This window comes from Salvelinus alpinus, chromosome 17 (assembly GCF_045679555.1).
Source record: "Salvelinus alpinus chromosome 17, SLU_Salpinus.1, whole genome shotgun sequence".
Classification (NCBI taxonomy): Eukaryota; Metazoa; Chordata; class Actinopteri; order Salmoniformes; family Salmonidae; genus Salvelinus; species Salvelinus alpinus.
The window spans coordinates 14,709,510-14,730,094 of NC_092102.1; the positions used below are offsets into that span (position 1 = coordinate 14,709,510).

Below are 20,585 nucleotides of genomic sequence, written 5' to 3' on the forward strand. Positions count from 1 at the left end.
CGTGAAACAATAATGGAATGTGATTGCTTTGGCTATGTTGTAGAGTTGAGGAAGATACATTGGCTCATTGTCTGAGAGGTTATTGTATTCCACACATGCTATAATTGCCTCTTTCTCTCACTGATACTCAGATTAAATCCTACTTCTCCAGGTAGGCTTCTTGCCTTGAATGACCCCTTCACTCCTCCCAGAGTCCCAGTATGCTACTGTCCCAATAGCACTGGCCTATAATGGCCTGCATCTCCATGGTGATTCCTGTACCCTGGCCATGCACTACCATGCCCTTGTCCATGAACATGGCAACAATGTTCAGGATGGAGAAAGCTAATTCTGCCCCATTCACTTAGTTCCAAGTATGAATGATCAAGTGCTCTCTCACTGCAACTCCCTCTTGGCTATAATGTACCTGCTTGGACCAATAAGTGTCTTCAGCCCATCCAGAATGCTTATTCTGGCCATTTGGTCCTTCCTCTACTGAGTTCTAGGTAGATAGGCATCACTGATTCCTCTTTTCTGGATGTGTGCAACAAATTCAAGGCCCTGATGCTATATCTTGGTCTTCACAAACACACATACACTGAATGCAACAAACATGTCTCAACATTCACTCCTGAGTCCTGATACATGGGCTTTGTCACATGAAAGACAGGAACGTGTACATGTCCCACAGCCATTCACCATACTGAATTTTACCCAGATCATTCGTTATTGAAAATGTCTGTCCATTTTGTTAATGAATATGCCTAAATCAATGCACTGCAGGCTGTCAAACGTTCTATTGAAAGACCTGCTATTCTCTCAGATCAGATGAACAGTTTGCTTGTTTTTTTTAACCTTTATTTAACTATGGAAGTCAGTTAAAAACAAATTCTTATTCTCAATGACGGCCTAGGATCAGTGCCTTGTTCAGGGGCAGAACGACAGATCTTGTCAGCTCGGGGATCTTGCAACCTTTGGGTTACTAGTCCAATGCTCTAACCACTAGGCTAAGCTACCACCTCGTTGTGAACTAACCATGTAATGGTTAGTTGGTTGTGCTGGTTTGATTTTCATAACTAAAAAGCTGTTTTAAAATAGGCCTACTAATGGTGGCCTTGGCTGGATTACCGAACTCCCATTCGGCTTTAGCAGGATTGGATTGGATTTTGGAAGGCCGGGACTGGTTGGGATTCTGTGCTAATCTGTGACACTGTGCTGTGATTGGTCAACAATGGTAAAAGGTGGGTGGTATTATGTTATTGGGCTTCTCCCATTGGTCTGATTTGATCGGTCTGTGCGTTCCCATCTGCCCCTTCTATCTCTGCAAGGATAATCCCCTGGATAGAATACCTCCACAGCTGTCTGCTACCCAACGCTAACCAGAACAATGACATTCAGCTCGTTCCTTTTTATTTAGTTTCGTACGCCTTTTACCTCCCCCAACCCTATTACTCTATTCCTCTCTCTCGCTCTCTCTATGATTTCCAAAACAAACACCGCTCTCAACAGTTAGGCTATCCCTTCTTCTAGGTCCATCTTAATTAGAGTGCACTTATTGGGTATCCAGAAGGAGGCTGAATGAGGATGGAGCTATGCAATTAAATTACTGCATTTTATGTACATTCCTATTTTATTAATAACAAATTACTAGTGTAATTATGGCATTATTACACAGGTATAAGAGCAATAGCTAAAAAGACTGTAAAGTACATGTAATTCACAAGCATGATTTCAGGTCCTCCACAAGGGGGTGTGTAACCTTTGTATTACTTGTCTTGGGATATACACTGTGTGTGTGTGTGTGTGTGTGTGTGTGCGCACGCTGTGAGGATAAAGGAGCTGAGAAGAGAACATTTCAAGGTAAATAAATGAGACAAATAAGACAAGGGACTGGTTTGTTCATGGTACAAAGGAGAATAAAAAGTTGACTTAAAAATTAACCCACAACTCACTGGTACTACATGCGCTATTAACAAGCTGCACATACACTTGTAAAATACTTGGAGAATTGGAACATAGAGATTCCATTTCCCAGGAGCCAGGATGGAGAATATGATTAAGATAAACACACAGAGAGAGAGAGAGGTCAGCATGGGAGAATATTAAGTCTGTCTGGGTTTCTTATTAACTACTGTCAACTACGCCAACAGTTCTGCTGGATGTCTGAGGTTTAACCCGCTCTGCTACATTCAACAGGCACCAAGACATAGCTCCCACTGTAGTTCGGAATCTCCAAAAATGACTATAGGCCTTGGTCAGATTTCTCTAGTTTTTCATGTAGTCTCCGGTACATGTAATTTGTAACCCAAATCCTAGCAGAGGCGGAAAGATTTAACAGAGAATCTACATTCACAAGCAGGGTTATTGTTTTGCAGGGTTTACATTACAAAATAATACATGATTGTTTTGTTAAATAAAAGGCACTATAACAAATAACAAGCAAGGCTATAGTTATAATAATTCAAATACAATGAACAAAAATATAAATGCAACCATTTTCAAAGATTTTACAGAGTTCATATAAGGAAGTCATAAAATTGAAATAAATAAATTAGGACCTAATCTATGGATTTCACATAACTAGGAATACTGTTGGTCACAGATATCTTAAAAAAAAAAAAAAAAAAAGTAGGGACGTGGATCAGAACTAGTAAGTATCTGGTTTGACCACCATTTGCCTGATGTAGAACACCATTTCTCCTTCGCATAGAGTTTTAGGCTGTTGATTGTGGCCTGTGGAATTTTGTCCCACTCTTCAATAGATGTGCGAAGTTGCTGGAATTGGAACACGCTGTTGTACACGTCGATCCAGAGCATCCCAAACTTGCTCAATGGGTGGCATGTCTGGTGAGTATACAGGCCATGGAAGAACTGGGATATTTTCAGCTTCCAGGAATTGTGTACAGATCCTTGCGACAAGGGGCCGTGCATTATCATGCTGAAACATGAGGTGATGGCGGCGGATGAATGGCACGACAATGGGCCTCAGGATCGCTGTGCATTCAAATTGCCATCGATAAAATGCAATTGTATTCATTGTCTGTAGCTTATCCCTGCCCATACCATAACCCCACCATGGGGCACTCTGTTCAAAACGTTAACATCATTCCTGGAGTCAGCATGCAAATTGCACACTCCCTCAAAACATGAGACATCTGTGGCATTGTTGTGTGACAAAACTGCACTTTTTAGAGTGGCCTTTTATTGGCCCCAGCACAAGGGGCAAATAATGTATAATGACCATGCTGTTTAATCAGCTTCTTGATATGCCACAGCTGTCAGGTGGATGGATTATCTTGGCAAAGGAGAAATACTCACTTAACAGAGATGTAAACAAATTTGTGCTCAAAATTTGAGAGACATTTCTTGGATCTTTTATTTCAGCTAATGAAACATGGGACCAACACTTTTACATGTTGCGTTTTACATTTTCGTTTTGTATAAATTGCTACATTTATATATTATGATTCAGAAAGTACAAAAATAAATATTTGATTGTTTCTGGTACATACTCATATTTCCTCATTGTTTTAGAATGATAAAGTAAATAGGAAAACCACATTGTCTGTTGACTTATAGATGTTATCTTAATTAGATACATATACAATGGATTCTTGACAATACATAGACATTTTATGCTGATGCAGTAGTTATTATGACGAGTTCATTTCTCTCAGGAATGAACTTGTATAAAACCATTTTATGACACATTTTAAGCGTTACCTTTTGAAGACGGGCCGATTCTTCAGTCACCATAACCAAACAACCGTTAACACATTTACTGAATGTAAAAGAGGAGGTACAATGTGAATATATAAATACATTACAATGCAAATACCAGTGAGTAAGATGCAAATACGCCCTTTCAGTGCATAAGGTTTAAAATTGGGTTGCAGCAGTAAGAGATGGGGCAAAAGAATGAGCGTTAGTGGAAATGTATCTCAGTAGGACACGGTGTAAATGTAACAGTACAGTATATTTTATATTAGGGATGAAATGTCTCCGGGTCTAGACAGATCTGTCCAAGCTGGTGTAGCAGCCTAGCATACCAGTGCACACTCAGAACTTTATCTCGCACGGAGTCACAGTTCCCTCCCTCAATGTCTCTGTTTATGGGTACAGAGGTCCAATTACTTTGTCTGTCGGAAGTGTTTGTATTCACATACACGCCTGGGCTGCTGAGTTTCTGATTCCCCCAAACTCTCAGGCTCTTCTGGTGAGTGTTGCAGTGAGTGGGCGTCTTCGTGTGCTCTCTCTCTGCTTCTGTGACATGCGCCCCCTGTGTGACCTCCCCCCGAACTAGCTGGATGACCGAGAGCAGCAGTCTCAGAGGCCCAAACGCCCAGTGTGCCAGTCTATGGTTCTCTATAAGTGCATAGCTGGATGCCAGCACCCCATCCACAAACAGAGTGCCGTGTTCAGTCAGGGGTGCGTAAACTCCCATCCCTTCCTCCTGTGATATCGAAACGATCCGAGATGGTTGTAGTCGACCGTCTGCTCCATGGACGAGTACATTGTCTCCCCGTTTTGCTCTACTGGCGAACCGAGCCTGGTACTCACTGTGGTGGAGTTTGTAATGGGGGGCCAGGAAGACCAGGTGGTGGGGAGTAAGGGCAAGGCGGTGGCCATCTTGTGTGGTCAGGACTAGGAAAGTGGACCTGCTCTCATGGTCCTGGTGTAAAAAAAGAAGGACACGGCTGAGGACGATGTCTCCTGACTCAGACAGGGCCAACACTCTGTCTCCAGACTCCAGGGACGCCAGGGTCTTCTGTCCGCCTCCGGTTACACTCACCCGGGCCCAGGCGGGGAAACAGCCCCCTTTCTCCACTGCCACTGAGTGATCTGAAGGGAGGAATCCAAGTCAGTAGAGAAAGGCTTCAGATGACTGAAACACTATTTCCTTGATGTGATATAATAAGATTCAGATGAAAATGTTATTATATTAATCTTAATATATGATTGTATGGGGGGAAATGGCTGGAATAGATATCATAGTGTACATGTTAAAGCAAATCACAAGAAATGTGATGGTGATGTCTGTCGTATTAAATATGCCGATTATTACCCACTTGACTTACCAGCTTTGACAGAGCAGTGCACATGGTGCTTGGACTCATAGTACACAAAGTCGAAGCCAGCCTCCACAGCCAGCTGGGCTAGCATGCCGTACTTGTCTAGGACGCGGTCCGACGTTGTGATGTCCACGGCCCTCCCCTCATAGTGAAGAGAGTCAGGGGGGTGATGGCCATCCTCATCCCAGGCCTCTGTCACCCTCAGCTTCGTCCCAGGCCAGTGGTTCATCACCGCTATGGCTAGCTTGTTGAGGCAGTCCTTACAGCGCTGAGGGACAGGGAGAGAGGGATGGAGAGGCATTGAATTAAGAAAATATGATACTATTCAAGACAATGCTACTGATAAGAGTAAGGGTTTATTTGGAGCAACACTTATATACTGTATTAGTTTGAAAAATAAACACTGACAGAGTAGAGAATATGCTGATACAATAACTACAGTGTAGTTATACTGTATGTCAATAGTAATTCATTTGCAACATGACCGCTTTCAATTCAATTAGCCCTCATATTCTCATGAGAATTACTAGGCTATTGACGAGTAGTTTCAGCGTAATGTAGATAGCAACTCCAGGACAATCGACATGTATGAAACCCCTTAGAGCTGAGGCAACAGAGACTGGCTTGATCATTCATTAACGAGAGAAAAGGAACTGCTTGAGACCGAACGTAGTTGTGAGCCCTCTGTCTACCTCACCCACTGTGACTTTTCACACAGTCACATTCAACCCCTTGTAAAGCAATACCAAATACAACAACACTTCAGTAACTAACTGTATTCCTATCACCTCTGCCTAGATTATAGAATAACTTTGGTAACGTTTGTCTCCATTGACATCATCAGATTTGTCTCTCCTGTGTTCAGTGGTTGTAAAGGCCATTGCCACCCCTCTCCAACCTTTCTCAAACAATCAGAGCATAAGAACACAAAGCTACTGTAGCCATTCTAGAACATTCCTTGGCCTTTTTCTGCAGGGTGAGGGAATAATCAAGGCCGTCCTCTAGTTCAGAAGGTTTTAGTCATGATGTCTTTGTGTCACCTTTGAGACATTTGATCAGAAATGTAAACATCATGACTCTGACACCCAGTGATGCATACTGTATTATGTTTGAATGTCACACAATAGCAGTTTGCGAGATGTCATGTCAGAGGCTAACTCTATTTAAGAGGCTCTTACAGATTGGCTCCTGAAAGTCCCAATTACCAGCAAGTTGGAACAGAGTTTTTTTTTTTACCATATTTCAGAGTCAGAGAGCAAGAGAGACGCTGAACAGCGAGGAGGCCAGGTTCAGACTAAGTGAGAGGGCAGAGAGACGCTGAACAGCGAGGAGGCCAGGTTCAGACTAAGTGAGAGGGCAGAGAGACGCTGAACAGCGAGGAGGCCAGGTTCAGACTAAGTGAGAGGGCAGAGAGACGCTGAACAGCGAGGAGGCCAGGTTCAGACTAAGTGAGAGGGCAGAGAGACGCTGAACAGCGAGGAGGCCAGGTTCAGACTAAGTGAGAGGGCAGAGAGACGCTGAACAGCGAGGAGGCCAGGTTCAGACTAAGTGAGAGGGCAGAGAGAGAGAGGGGAGGAATGTATGGGCATGCACTTGAGAATGTGACAGCCAGAGTGAGAAAAGAACGAGGGACAAAAAACAAACTGGCTACATTTTTCTCGCCATGCCGTTGAAGAGAGGCGATTCATTGTTATTGAACTACAATAGTCGGCTTTTCCGACGGTGCCATTACTTCAGCAGGCGAGAATTTTGTATAGGCGACCCCTCTGAGTGTCAAAACCCTACACAAAGAACGTCTTTCACATCTGGTCAGAGAAAGGGGCACATGCACACATACTGTACACACACACACACTGACGAAGACACACACACACACACAGGAACATGCACACATACACACGCTGGTCCTCAGACTGGGCATCAGAAGGGCATGCACACACTGGACCACAGATTTCCATCACAAATACTGTACAATCATTCAAAAAAAGGAAGGAACATAGATTCACATCATATACAACCAGTCAGGAGCGAACAAAGGACTCCAAGCATCACCACACCAGTGTAGAGTAGCCTACTACTAGAAACGTTGTAATGCTCAATTGTGAAGGATGGTATTGATGTTACTAATGATGGTGCATTTTAAGACTCTGACAACTAGTTTGAAGATTACAGAAGGCCTATTGTATGCTTTAAATATCCCACGCCTCTTGTAGCCTATATTGATCAATTCTCACTTGACATCAGAAGTTGAGAATACACTATCTACAACCAAACGGGGTTCTTCGGCTGTCTCCATAGGAGAACCCTTTGAAGAACACCTTTTGGTTTCAGGTAGAACCCTTTTGGTTCCAGGTAGAATTCTACTTGGAACCAAAATGGGTTCTTCAAAGGGTTCTTCTATGGGGACAGCCGCAGAACCTCTTTGGAATCCTTTTTTTCGGAGAGCAATGACAATATGTCTATTGTTCCACGGCCTCAACTCAGAATACCAACATCACACTGTGGCTTCCTTGATATTCTAAAGAGGTCAGATACAAGATATGAGAGAGGTCTGTGTTCCTGTGACTGTGTCTCTGTGACTGTCTCTGTGACTGTGTCTCTGTGACTGTCTCAACTCCTGTTCGCCAGTCCTGATAATATTTTAATGTTCATACTGCATACCTGACGCTAATGTACACTATGCAAGGTTACATGCCTGGCCTCACCTATGAATCCCTCCTGGTAAGCACACACAGAGCAGGCAAGTGGAACCAGAGGAATCGTTTTATTACCAAGCAACAAAGACTTTGGTTAAAGATTAAGGGGAAATGATCACGAGTTGGAGCGCATTCTCCAGAGAGTCATATTAAATTACATCCTGATCCCCCCCCCATCTTAAGATAGAGGGGAAGTGTAACTTTAAAAAATGGACACCCAGAACTGGACCTATTTGATGAAAAAGAAGTTCACATCAAAATACTGTGAGTAACTTGTCTAATACGGAGGCCATGACAGTAAATCCACTATTGGATCAACTTTTCATGGGATAATTAAAATTGTAAATGTAGGGATGACATGCAGATAAACTGATGTTCATTTAACAACCAGTTATCAGACTAGAGAATAGAGCAACACGTACATCGGTGTATACAACTACCTGCTGTAGTTAATCAATCATCCAGCAGGGGGATTTCCCCTATGAGCTGCCACAAGGAACCAGTTTCCCTGCACTGAAGGAGTATCCTCTATCTATGATATTGTGATAAGGACCTACTGGCCTGTCTAATACTAACTACATTACTTTACCAGTGCCACACAGTCACGAGTGACCAGTGAGTTTCAAGGGTCAATGGAAAGTGCACCAAGTGGGTCTGTGACCTTGGAAGTGATCCCACAGTAAATGTCATATAAAATCAAACTTAAACCTGGAGATAATTGAACTAGATTAACCATTACACACTGTCTGAAGTCTGAACCAGTTGTACCTTATACTGACCACACTTACTGTACACACAGTCTTCAACATGGATGAAGTGAAAGGGCACCAAGTGGATCCCATGGGGCACAGAAGTAGTTACACTTTGTGTACAATCAGATAATTGAACTTGGCTAACGATTACACACACACACACTGTCTGAACCAGTCTTACCTTGGTCATGAAGCGGTCAGCAAGGGTTTTCTCCTCATCTTTGAAGATGATATCAGGGTTGTAGTTACACACCAGTTCATTAAAGCGTTCTGAGTTGCGTGTGATCTTGCCCTCTGACCTCCCACTGGCACCCAGGTTGTTCTCAGAAAGTTTGGGGAAGTAGGTCTTGTAAGGCATGGGGGTGGGTTTCCTGGACCTATGGCGGAAGCCGTACCCAGGGCCTGGCCCGCACCCCTGGACCAGGGAGCTCCATGTGTAGATGGCGAGCAGGCCAAGCCATGCCAGGCTTACCCACCAGGAGGACACTTTCATTGGGGAGAGGTCTGGGTCCCTAGTATCAGTGACCTACCGTGCCCACTGAGCAAGCCCCGCTTCAGGCACCTGATAGCATTTGAATGATGGTGGTCAAATCTTGGTGGTGGTCCATTCTAGATCATGGGATGTAAAGGAGTTATAATGTTTCTATAGAGCAAGGTTGGCCATTATGGATCAGAATCCACACCGAAAGGATATAAACTAACTTCTTCTGTAAAACCCATGTTGATACTTTAAATTAACTTCATTTTCTCTACTCACTACTGTATTTTTTTTTTAAATTATCTTTCTAATGTAGTTTGTTTTGTTAATTGCTTCTCCTAATAATTTGGCACTTAAACAATTTTCCTTTCCAGAATTTATCATTTTCTGTTCACAATTCATGAAAAATTAATAGATCTCATCCTTATCCGTCTTTGGTGGTAGGCTACCTGTTACCAAGCAGGTGTTTCGTGCGTCCAGCCACCCTACCTACTGCCTCTCTCTCCAGTCCCCGGGCACTTCAGTAGCGATGCGCAAACCTGACTCGCACCTCACTTTTGCGTCTCTGTGAAATATCTGCCCTGCGAATTCTCCGAGTGGCATTCTTTGAATCTCATCCCATTCCTGCCTTCAGCAATGCACCTCGAGAGGTTTTGTCCGTCTACTTGTGTCTCGTGTCGCGTTGAAGCGCTCCTGTCCGCGGTGCCCCAGCCATTGGGTTCTTATTGGTGTGTGGACCAGTTTGCCCTCCCTTCCTATGCGCTCTCCCACTTCGAAAGCACACGCCTCCAATTCAACTTTACAAGCGATACATGATTAGCCCACTTACGTTATTGCCGGACTTTGTTGTTATACAGTTATACAGTAGGTGTCCGGGATTTTCCCCACTAGAGGCAGAGATGAAGATAACCTCGTATAGGCGTACGCATTATGGTGATGTTGGTAACTTATTACGCACATTTGGAGAGGTTAACCAGTGGGATTACTAGCCTACTTGTTCAACAACACATTTAACACAAACATCGGATAGAAATGACTTAAACAATAAACTAACCATATTCCTATTTGTATAACTTAATAAAATATACTTTGTTACACATTTACCCAGTTTGTTAGATTTGAATCCTGATATCCCTATAAACTTGATATGCTTTTTGTCCACAGATCATCATTGGAGGGATTCCCCACCACTTATCACTCTATTATTGGTTTATTATAGCCTAGATGGAAGGTTAAGAGGGTCCATTACAGAAAGGCTGAGTAAGAGCAGGAGAAAGTCACTCCCGTCCTATATCTGCCACACACACAACTGTCTCTCTCTGGCTTCCAGAGTTGCCTTCCTTTGTTTTCTGAGACCCAGGTTGACACTGTGGCCCCACAGCCCGCCTCAGACCCTGAACCCAGCTCACCCAAGATACCGGCCCCGGCCACTGCTGGCTCTACCAGCATATTATTTTTTATCCATCGCAGAACAATAGCTGGGATTTGAGAGTCATAAAAAGTGGAAAGATACTGTCACAATGAAAGGGGTGATTAAGAAACGCTAAATGTCAGTATCTGTATCTCTACGAGTCTGATACCTCTTACTATTTATAGAATATTAAACGAACAGGTTAGAGGTCAAAGTGTGTCATTACCAGATCCTTCCAGCTTCCTGGAAAATCTCCTGAACACTGTTTGCCAGTGGATACATTATACTGGCTGTACTATAATGCCCTGTGCTGCCGCTAACAACAATTTAGTCTTTTAGGAGAGCCCTTTAGCCTATGACACATTGTGTATGACCCCATAGATATTGATACATCACTTTCATGTGCCTCTCATTCTTTCCCGGTATGCAAAGGTTGTTTCAACCAGATACAGAGACATTGTTACCTATTACATAAAATCACACAAACGGTCACAGCATAATAGTGAATATAGTACAGTTGTGATTTCTCTGAATTGTCAAATGGATATGAGAGACTAAAACTGAGATGGCGCTACGGGCCAAAGAGGGAACGCAAGGGACGTTGGTTGGAAGGTTGGAGAAGATGTTGAAGGAATGGAAAGGTGGGGACTGCCAACTCCATCTTCCTGTCCTTATGATCAACATGGAGGAAAGTCCAGGGCTGGGCCGTCTAGGCCGAGACGCGCCTATGAGAGATATCACAGTACATAATGACAAGTGTAGGGAATGCTACAGTCCGGCTCAATCAAAAGAAGAAACTCCTTTCATATGAACCAAAACAAATCAGCGATATTGATAGTTTTTGGGGGGAAGAGGATGTGGTTGGCAAAAAGAAAAGTGATTTCATCTCATCAGACATTAAAAGGGAGAGGAAGGAAGCAAACATCTGTGTGTTTTTGAGATGGAAATAAAGTAATTATTATTCGTTTTTATTTTTTATGCCCTCCCTCCTCCTGGCTCTTAACAGGCTTGATCACTCCCCCAGCCCAGTTCAGGATGGGAGTATATGGCTGGGTGAATGGCTGAGTTTCCTGCACAGCCACAGCACAGAAAACGAGATCTTTCCTGCCAGGAGGACAGGGAGTGCGTCCCAAATGGCACCTTATTCCCGATATAGTGCACTACCTTTGTGCAAAACTAGACCCTTTATGTACAAATTACCTCAACTAACCTGTACCCCTGAACACTGACTCAGTATCGGTACCCCCTGTATATAGCCTCATTGTTATTTAGTAAATATTTTATTCTCAATTTTCTTAACTGCATTGTTGTTTAAGGGCTTGTAAATAAGCATTTCACGGTAAGGTTGTTAACACCTGTTGTGTTCGGAGCATGTGACAAATAAAATTTGATTTGGGATTCAACCTGGGTTAGGGACAGACTACCCCATCTTTATTTTAATCTCCAATGGGTGTGTTGCACATGGAGCTCACGGTCAAAGACAACGACAATCATGTCACATCGTCACGTTTTTCTGGTTTGCGTGAAGCTATTAGTAATTCAGGAAGACTTCCTCAAACATAACTTTGTTTGTGATGTAATCTAGTTACTGTAAAGCAGTAGTTACGTTTTCTGAACAATGCTGGCTTTGACATCTTAAAGAAGTGTTGGTCTTGTCTCTTTAGAGCTGAACAGACACTGCAGGATCCACTTCCTCAGACAGAGGCCGTTGGGAGGGGTGTGTACTTTGGTGTGTTTGTGTCTGTTGGGGGGGGGGGGGGGGAGTCAATGAGCTGACACTGTACTCCCGGGCTCCCTCGTTAAAACTGAATCACCACCCCGTCATACTGTCTCTCACCCTTGTCTGTTATCAGTGCAGGAAGAGGCAGGGTGGTGTGTGTAGGAGAGCACGACAGAAAGGGCTGTTACAGTGAAGCTGGATTTCTGTGTGTAAACTGGATGCCCTTCACCTTAAAGAACCCACTAATCACAGTGTATATGTAAAGCAACGCGTGGTCAAGTGTCATGTGTACATAAACATGTTTAAGGCCTCGATTCAAAAAGAGCCAGCATTAACCGGGTAGCTGGTGTTTTGGCGGAGCGGCTGATGGTGTGTCCATTGTCACGAAGCCTAAGTAGTTCAGAACGAGAAAGTGTAGGCTATATAGAAATAATGACACTTCAAATTGTAAATCATAAAATAATGATTTATATTGGCCGAATCAACATTCCACTGTTTGAACTTATTACAAGGCTGCATGGGGTTAACGAGTAAATTTGGATAGCCACGCTTTCTTTTCCCTCATGTTGGTGCTAGCAAGCATGCTAGTAGTGCTAAGTATCAGCTGCCAATCCAGTAGGGTCTGGAAACTATAGTGAGCTTCAATTGACATACGTCGTGATTGACCAGAGTATTTTAATAAAGTCCCGCTTATTCCAACTTTGGTCCCGCCCTGTTCACATCCCTCGCCCATGCTCACATCTCCCCAGGGTTCCCCACCCACTTCGCTTTCTTCATTAAATGAATGGGCTGCCATTGTTTCGTTGCCCCCAATATGCTATGTGAATCTCTTGTTTGAGTCCAGGTTTCAGCACAGTTCCTCCACTCACCATAGATACAGTGCATTCGGAAAGTTCAGACCTCTTGACGTTTTCCACATTTTGTTACGTTAGCCTTATTCTAAAATTAAATAAAACATTTTCCTCAATCTACACACAATACCCCATAACGACAAAGCGAAAACAGGTTATAATCTTTTCACATTTAAAAATAAAAACATACTTATGGAAATAAGGTATTCAGACCCTTTGCTATGAGACTAAATTGAGGTCAGGTGCATCTTGCTTCCATTGATCATCCTTGAGATGTTTCTACAACTTGATTCGAGTCCACCTGTGGTAAACTCGATTGGACATGATTTGGAAAGGTCCCACAGTTGACAGTGCATGTCAGAGCAAAATCAAGCCATGAGGTCGAAGGAATTGTATGTAGAGCTCCGAGACAGGATTGTGTCGAGGCACAGATCTGGGAAAGGGTCCCCAAAAATGTTTGCAGCATTGAAGCTCCAAGAACAGTGGCCTCCATTTTTAAATGAAGTTTGGAACCACCAAGACTCTTCCTAGAGCTGGCCGCCTGGCCAAACTGAGCAATCGGGGGAGAAGGGCCTTGGTAAGGGAGTTGACCAAGAACCTGACGGTCACTCGGACAGAGCTCCAGAGTTCCTGTGGAGATGGGAGAACCTTCCAGAAGGACAAGCATCTCTGCAGCACTTCAACAATAAGGTATTTATGGTAGATTGGCCAGACAAAAGCCACTCTTCAGTAAAAGGCACATGACAGCCCGCTTGGAGTTTGCCAAAAGGAACCTAAAGGACTCCCAGACCATGATAAACAAGATTATCTGGTCTGATGAAACCAAGATTGAACTCTTTAGCCTGTATACCAAGCGTCACGTCTGGAGGAAACCTGGCACCATACCTACGGTGAAGCATGGTGGTGACAGCATCATGCTTTGGGGATGTTTTTCAGCGGCAGGGACTGGAAGAGTAGTGAGGATCGAGGGAAAGATGAACGGAGCAAAGTACAGAGATCTTTGATGAAAACCGTCTTGAGAGCACTCAGGGCTTCAAGACTGGGGCGAAGGTTCACTTTCCATCAGGACAACGACCCTAAGCACACAGCCAAGACAATGCAGGAGTGGCTTCGGGACAAGTCTCTAAATGTCCTTCAGTGGCCCAGCCAGAGCCCAGACTTGAACCCGATTGGACATCTCTGGAGAGACCTGAAAATAGCTGTGCAGCGACGCTCCCCATCCAACCTGACCAAGTTTGACAGGATCTTCAGAAATAAAATGGGAGAAATTCCCCAAATACAGGTGTGCCAAGCTTGTAGCATTATACCGAAGAAAACTTGAGGCTGTAATTGCTGCCAAAGGTGCTTCAACAAAGTACTGAGTAAAGAGTCTTAATACTTATGTAAATGTGATAGCAAATGTATTAAAAATAAAATGTGTTTTTGTCATTATGGGGTGTAAATTGATTTAAGAAAAAGGCTAACGTAACAAAATGTGGATAAAGTCAAGGGGTCTGAATGCTTTCCAAATGCACTATACACACACCTGGCCCAAACAAACAGGTCGGAGATCATGCATACTTCTATTACCTTTTAACAATCAGTCATATAGAGCTCTATCTATACCTGCTACTATACCAGATGCAGCTGTCCTCCACACCATACAGTAGGCCTATGTATGACCACACTCTACACGGCTTCATCGTTTAGATCGCTGACATCAGGCAAGGTGTCCCCTGAAGGAGTTGGTTGCTACCCACCTCAAGGGTTCTAAGTGTCATTCTAAAGGTTGGTTTCCCCAGGCAGAGATTTAAGCCTAGCTCTGGACAAAAAAAAAAAAAAAAACATACTCAATGGTGAATCTTTAACTTTGTAGTCCAAGACTAGGCTGAATCAGGGTCCTGAGTATTTACTGTGTGTAACGTCAGTCCACTTCTACTAGATGCGCATGTGTTTTACTGATGGCTTATGGATGTATCGATGGATCAGTGGCCTGCCATTTTGCCAGTCTACCAGCCCGCCAGTCCAGTGTGTGAAGGAAGTGTGCCGAGAGTGTGCTAGCAGGGTGAGGGTCCGCCTGCCGCCAGTCCAGCCGTGGCAAACGGACAGTGTGACCTCGACTATCAGTTGATTAGCACGAAAGTCTCGCCTTTTCCTGTGAGCAGCTCTGTGTTGCCAGCCAGCTAACAGCGGGAAGAATAGAACCCTAATGCACTTTGGCACGCACTTCAAACGGCCGGCTGTCAGGAAAGCTAATCTGTGTCTCTCCCCCCCCCCCCCCTTCTTCATTCTTGTGTTTTGACAATAAAGATAGCCTATCTTATCCCGTTATACACGCTGCCTGTCTCCCCACTCCTGTTTTGTCTCTGATATGGTCCTATGGATGCTGAACTAGCAGTCAAATGCTGTGTATTTAGTTACATTACTGAACTGAATGTGACACTTCTTTGATTGTAGAGCCACTACAACAGGGATGGGCAACTTTGATGGGAGTGGGGGCCGCAAAAAATATAAAAAAAAATATCAACTCATGTGGCGCAGTTGCTCACGGGTCTGCGTACCAACATCAACCCCTCCCACCCCACATAGCTGTACAATTCTACACATTCTGCCATGGCGTGGAAAGAAATGGGGGGGCCCCACGGCTGGTAATTAAACCATGATAAAACATTTTAGATTGCTAAATTTGTCTAGAAAGCTGGCCGCTAAACTATGCTAGCTGACATGGGCTAATTGTCTATCAGTGACTGACATAAGAGAAACTGATGATGCACAACCAGATTTCAAAATTACACCTTTTGTATTCTACCATTCTAACTTGCAAGTTGTAAGTCGAGACCCCAACTGGGGGGGACCGATGGCCTTTAAAAGGGTGGCGGCCCCTGCACTACGGTATCAAGGCTCTTTATTTTCCTGTTGGGAGGTGCTATTCTAACGTCACACGTTTCAGTGGAATCAAGGTTGAGACAGAGGTAAGTTGACTAAGTAATTTATTAGGTTTTTTAAAAGTAAGCTCTGGGTGGGTGGCGCCACAAACAAGAGAATAAAAATGAAATCCGCACCCTCTTCTCTCCAGTGAATTTTTAGGACCAGCTTTGTAACCACCAACCTTTGACCCACGAACCTTCATTACAACTAAAACCAACTGCCAGGTATCTAAACTAGTGAAAAAACACTAAAAACATACAGACAGTACTACAATATCGAACTTCCCTCAGTGTTTCAACAAAGAATTGGGTGAGTCCAGACCTAGACCTCATGGCATAGTTCTAGCTGTGTTTGTTTACATATAAGGTGAGGTTTAAGTTCAGGGGAACGGTCAATGGCAACATGTTCAGTGGAGCGCATAGTTCAGTGCATTACAAACACAAATGCTATATGCATGTACAGTCAGGTGCACAATTACTGGCACCCTTGATAAAGATCAGCTAAAACAACAAATACAGAGCAATGTAGTTCATTATTGTATACAGTCTTATTTGCTCATTTTTATCAAGGGTGCCAATAATTATGGACCTGACTGTACACTGAACAAAATAACACCTGTTCTTTCCGTGACACTGACCAGGTGAAAGCTATGATCCCTTGATGTCACTTGTTAAATACACTTCAAAATCAGTGTAGCTGAATGGGAGACAGGTTACATTTTTAAGCCTTGACACAATCGAGACATTGTTAAAATGTTAAAATGTTTTGTACACTCAGTGTATATGTATCGCAAACATATGGAGAGAAAATGGTTCTCTAAATTCCAGGATAGAGAATTGTTTCTGTTTCCATTTCTAGACTAGCAATTATCAGAATGTTGAATGTTTAATCTAGACTATAATAGTACCAAATTGTCCAGCATTTTCATGGCTAAATTGAAAGGCGTTAACATTGAATGTGATAGGTTCTTTGCAGGAACACTTAGAGCATTGATCTCATTGCTTTCCTTCTCTGCCAGTTATTCCAAGTTATGACATTGTTATAATACAAAATCCCAACTATCAAATCCTCTCAATTTCCTAGAATTAAGAATCTTAACACAGTTGCCATTACTTGTGGCTTTGCAACAATTTCACTAGTCTAGGTTGCACATTCACTAAATTAATTAGGTTAAGTGGGGGGGAGAAGGGGTCAATGAAATGTGAACAGAACAAGTGGATGCACTTGTTCCCAGACAGACTCCCACACAGAAACACCCAGAACAAACCTAATTAATATCAATCCTGTATTCATTAACTGCCATGTCTAGGTTGCGTGTGTGCCTACAACCCACAGGGCAAACCAAGCCTCTGATATGTACAGTAAGTAGCATTACGGGAACATTTAGACTTAAACTCCCTTTTAGCGGAGGAAAAGGCAACACAAAAACAAAAAGACAGCTCATTTAAAAACATCAAACAAAAGAAAACAAGAAAAAGAAATGCAAACAAAAATCAAGGAGTAATGAATCAGACTGAGGAGAACCGGGTTTTCTTTTTCTGCCTCCAAAAGAGGAAATGAATAATATGCCAGGAAAACAGATGGAAGAAAGGGGGAGTGGGTGGAGGTGAAAGAGAGAAAGCGAGAGCGTCGCCTCTCCTCTTGATTTGGCCTTTTTTTTTTATCTGGCGGTGGCATCCGAGTGGAGGAAACGTTGGTTATAGCGTTATCAGGGACGGCCTCCGATGACAGACAGGCCAAAATACAACGGCTTTCTTCTGCGCCTGATTAAAGCAAGGCAACAAATGGTGGTGGTACAGGGAGACAGACACGCACAGGACACAGACGTAAACCGCACGGGGGGGGAACACAGACGTAAACCGCACAGGGACGACGACACACAGACGTAAACCGCACAGGGGGGGGGGGGGACAGATGTAAACCGCACAGGGGGGGGGGGGACAGATGTAAACCGCACGGGGGGGGGGGGGGGGGGGGGGCAGATGTAAACCGCACGGGGGGGGGGGGGGCAGATGTAAACCGCACAGGGGGGGGGACAGACGTAAACCGCACAGGGGGGGACAGACGTAAACCGCACAGGGGGGGGACAGACGTAAACCGCACAGGGGGGGGACAGACGTAAACCGCACAGGGGGGGGGACAGACGTAAACCGCACAGGGGGGGGGACAGACGTAAACCGCACAGGGGGGGGGACAGACGTAAACCGCACAGGGGGGGGGGGACAGACGTAAACCGCACAGGGGGGGGGGACAGACGTAAACCGCACAGGGGGGGGACAGACGTAAACCGCACAGGGGGGGGACAGACGTAAACCGCACAGGATGGACTGACGTGCCAGCAAACGCCCACACAAAGTGGGACGGGCTGGATAATGAGACCTGATCATGTATAGACTTACTGCACTGTAAGTCTTATTACTCATACCAATCCATACATAAAAATAAACATTTTACAACATCAAAACATTTTAGAGCACTAAAAGTAAACCATAAAAAACAGTTTGCTCCCCAAACAATAGATTCGAAAGACTTGTTACGCGACATGAAATGAGTAAACGCTATGTGCAATGACTGACCAAACAGAACCATTGCCCTAAGGATAGAAGGTTCTCTGACGGAACCTCAGGGCAAGTGTCAGAAGGCTGCCGGTGAGTTTGGGAGACCCTGCCCCCTGCTGGCGACAGAGACAGGAACTGATTGTCTAACAGCTTATAATAACAACAATTAAAACAACTTAACATACATGCTGATACAGCAAAGGAAAAGCATGACACAGGATCACCATAAAGAGATCTAAAAAATAAAAACCGCTAGAGATCATTCATTTATATTATTCTAATATAAAAGTTCAGGAAAAACACGTCATTGGAATTGACAGTGGAGCGTAAACAGTATTGCACTTGAACATTAACAAACAATTCACAGTATGATTGGTCCAAGGCAGGACACACACAAGTGAGTGTTACTTTGCATTAAGGAAGCTCCTTTAAAAAGGGAACAGAAATGCCATTATACAACCAATAACAACCTCCCTTTTCTATTTTCCCCTTTGTGTTCAGGTATCTTTTCTTACATTGTTCACTAATTCAATGTTATCAGTTTAAAACAAATCCTGGGTTGTGTTCGTCCGGCACCAAACGGAAGAGAACTGAAATGCTCATTTTTTGTTGTAAAATGCTTTAAACCGTAACCTAATGAACACAACCCTGTCCTGTCCCCTTCTCTTCCTCCACTATGTGAAGGTCAAGGCATGTAAAATACCCAGGTTTAAAAACATCCTCTCATTAACGGACACAACACCATTACAGACAGACAAGGAGTCTTAAAAAGACATGGAAGTGGGATTCAAAGGAGTAAGGCCCAGAAATAGTAGTCTTACATGAGAGAGAGAGAGGAAGGCGTGGGGAGAGGGGAGGCAGAGAGAGGACTCAACCGCTCAACCCCTGATCAGGAAAAGGAAATGTCAGTTGCAACGTAATGTTCCAAAATAGATTTGCTGACTTTTACACGTGCGTGTCCAAAGAGCAAAGTAAGTCGGTCCCACCTCCACCTCTCGAACCCATTGTGAGTTTCTCATAAGGCATTAGGACATCCAGGATGTACTGTATGATGTCACAAGGTCAACAAGAACCCGGTCATGGCTAGAAGGGACCCAGCTTTTCTCAAATTAACGTCAAAAGCAGATTTTTTTAAAACATTTGAACTAATCCCAACCCTTCTCCTAACCTTAAACTCATTCTCCTAACCTGCTACGAAAAGTAATATCTGACAAAAGTTGAATCCCTTCTAGCCATGACCCAAAAACCCTGATAAGATCTCTTTTTCAGTTCCAGAACCTTCTTCAGTTCTAGAATATTTTAGCAGTTCCAGAATTGATCATTTTTGCCTCAGATTACTGCACACAGTGATTTCAATAGAACCCCAGTACTGTAGTCAAAAAGCGAGACCGTTTAAGTTGGTTCCCCAAGTCAATTTATATTGGTCAGTGAGCAGAGCTCTACTGCGTCATTGTCCAAACTGCACTTCTAATCCTCCACTCCGGTCTCTTCATCTTGGTGATCCAGACACAGATTGACTGGAGGACTGAAGACAAGGTGCCTTTGGTCCAATGGGAATGCTATCCAGGGGGCTCAGGTCCCAGTCGGGATTAAAGATCACGGTTGATTGGTCAAGGGAATGTCAGTCACTGGATCTTTGACAGGCCATTTGCCAGGAGGAGCTTGAGGGGGATGGTTGTGCGGGACACTGTCAGAGGAAGTTTGTGGAGACCTGTGGAGACATACAACACTTACGATTAACACCAACAGTGGAACGAAATGGCATGATTACCGCCGACAGTGTGAGAAAAATAAAAGACTTTAAAAAAGGCTAGTTTGGGTGCAAAGAAAGTCCATCAATCACAGAACAGAACAAAAGCTGTTGGGGAAGTAGCGGGAGAGGAGAGATGCTATCTATCCCGTGAGGAAGGGGGGGGTGCGTGTCCACGGGCTCTACGCGCCGAACTGTTTGTGTTGGGCGGAGGGGCAGAGGGCGAGTGTGTGTGGGGGCCCGGGAGGCCCACAGCGGCCAGGCCCACAGGCCCCTAGGGGACTCCTACTCCCCTCTTTCCTGAGAGAATTGTATAGGCCTTTCTATCTGAGGAAAGGAGACCAGCCCATTGGGAAACATGGCCAGGCTCAGAGCTGGGAAGAGAACACCTTGGAAGCTAGCTCACAGTAC

General features: G+C 44.1%; 2 protein-coding genes across 2 annotated transcripts in view; both read right to left on the minus strand.

Annotated features, from left to right (window-relative positions):
* Positions 1–2,234: 2,234 nt before the first annotated feature.
* On the minus strand, positions 2,235–9,711 carry dhh (desert hedgehog signaling molecule). Its single transcript, XM_071347394.1, has 3 exons — positions 8,681–9,711; positions 5,058–5,319; positions 2,235–4,821 (listed from the first exon to the last, which is right to left on the minus strand). The coding sequence occupies exons 1-3, from the start codon at positions 8,990–8,992 to the stop codon at positions 3,965–3,967; spliced, it is 1,431 nt and encodes a 476-aa protein (XP_071203495.1). The 5' UTR covers positions 8,993–9,711; the 3' UTR covers positions 2,235–3,964.
* Positions 9,712–18,008: 8,297 nt separating this feature from the next.
* lmbr1l (limb development membrane protein 1-like) overlaps positions 18,009–20,585 on the minus strand; it is a 49,965-nt gene continuing 47,388 nt past the window's right edge. The window contains exon 13 of the mRNA XM_071347421.1: positions 18,009–20,135. Coding sequence (XP_071203522.1) covers positions 20,050–20,135 — 86 coding nt within the window. The 3' untranslated portion in view covers positions 18,009–20,049. The remainder of the gene's footprint in view (positions 20,136–20,585) is intronic.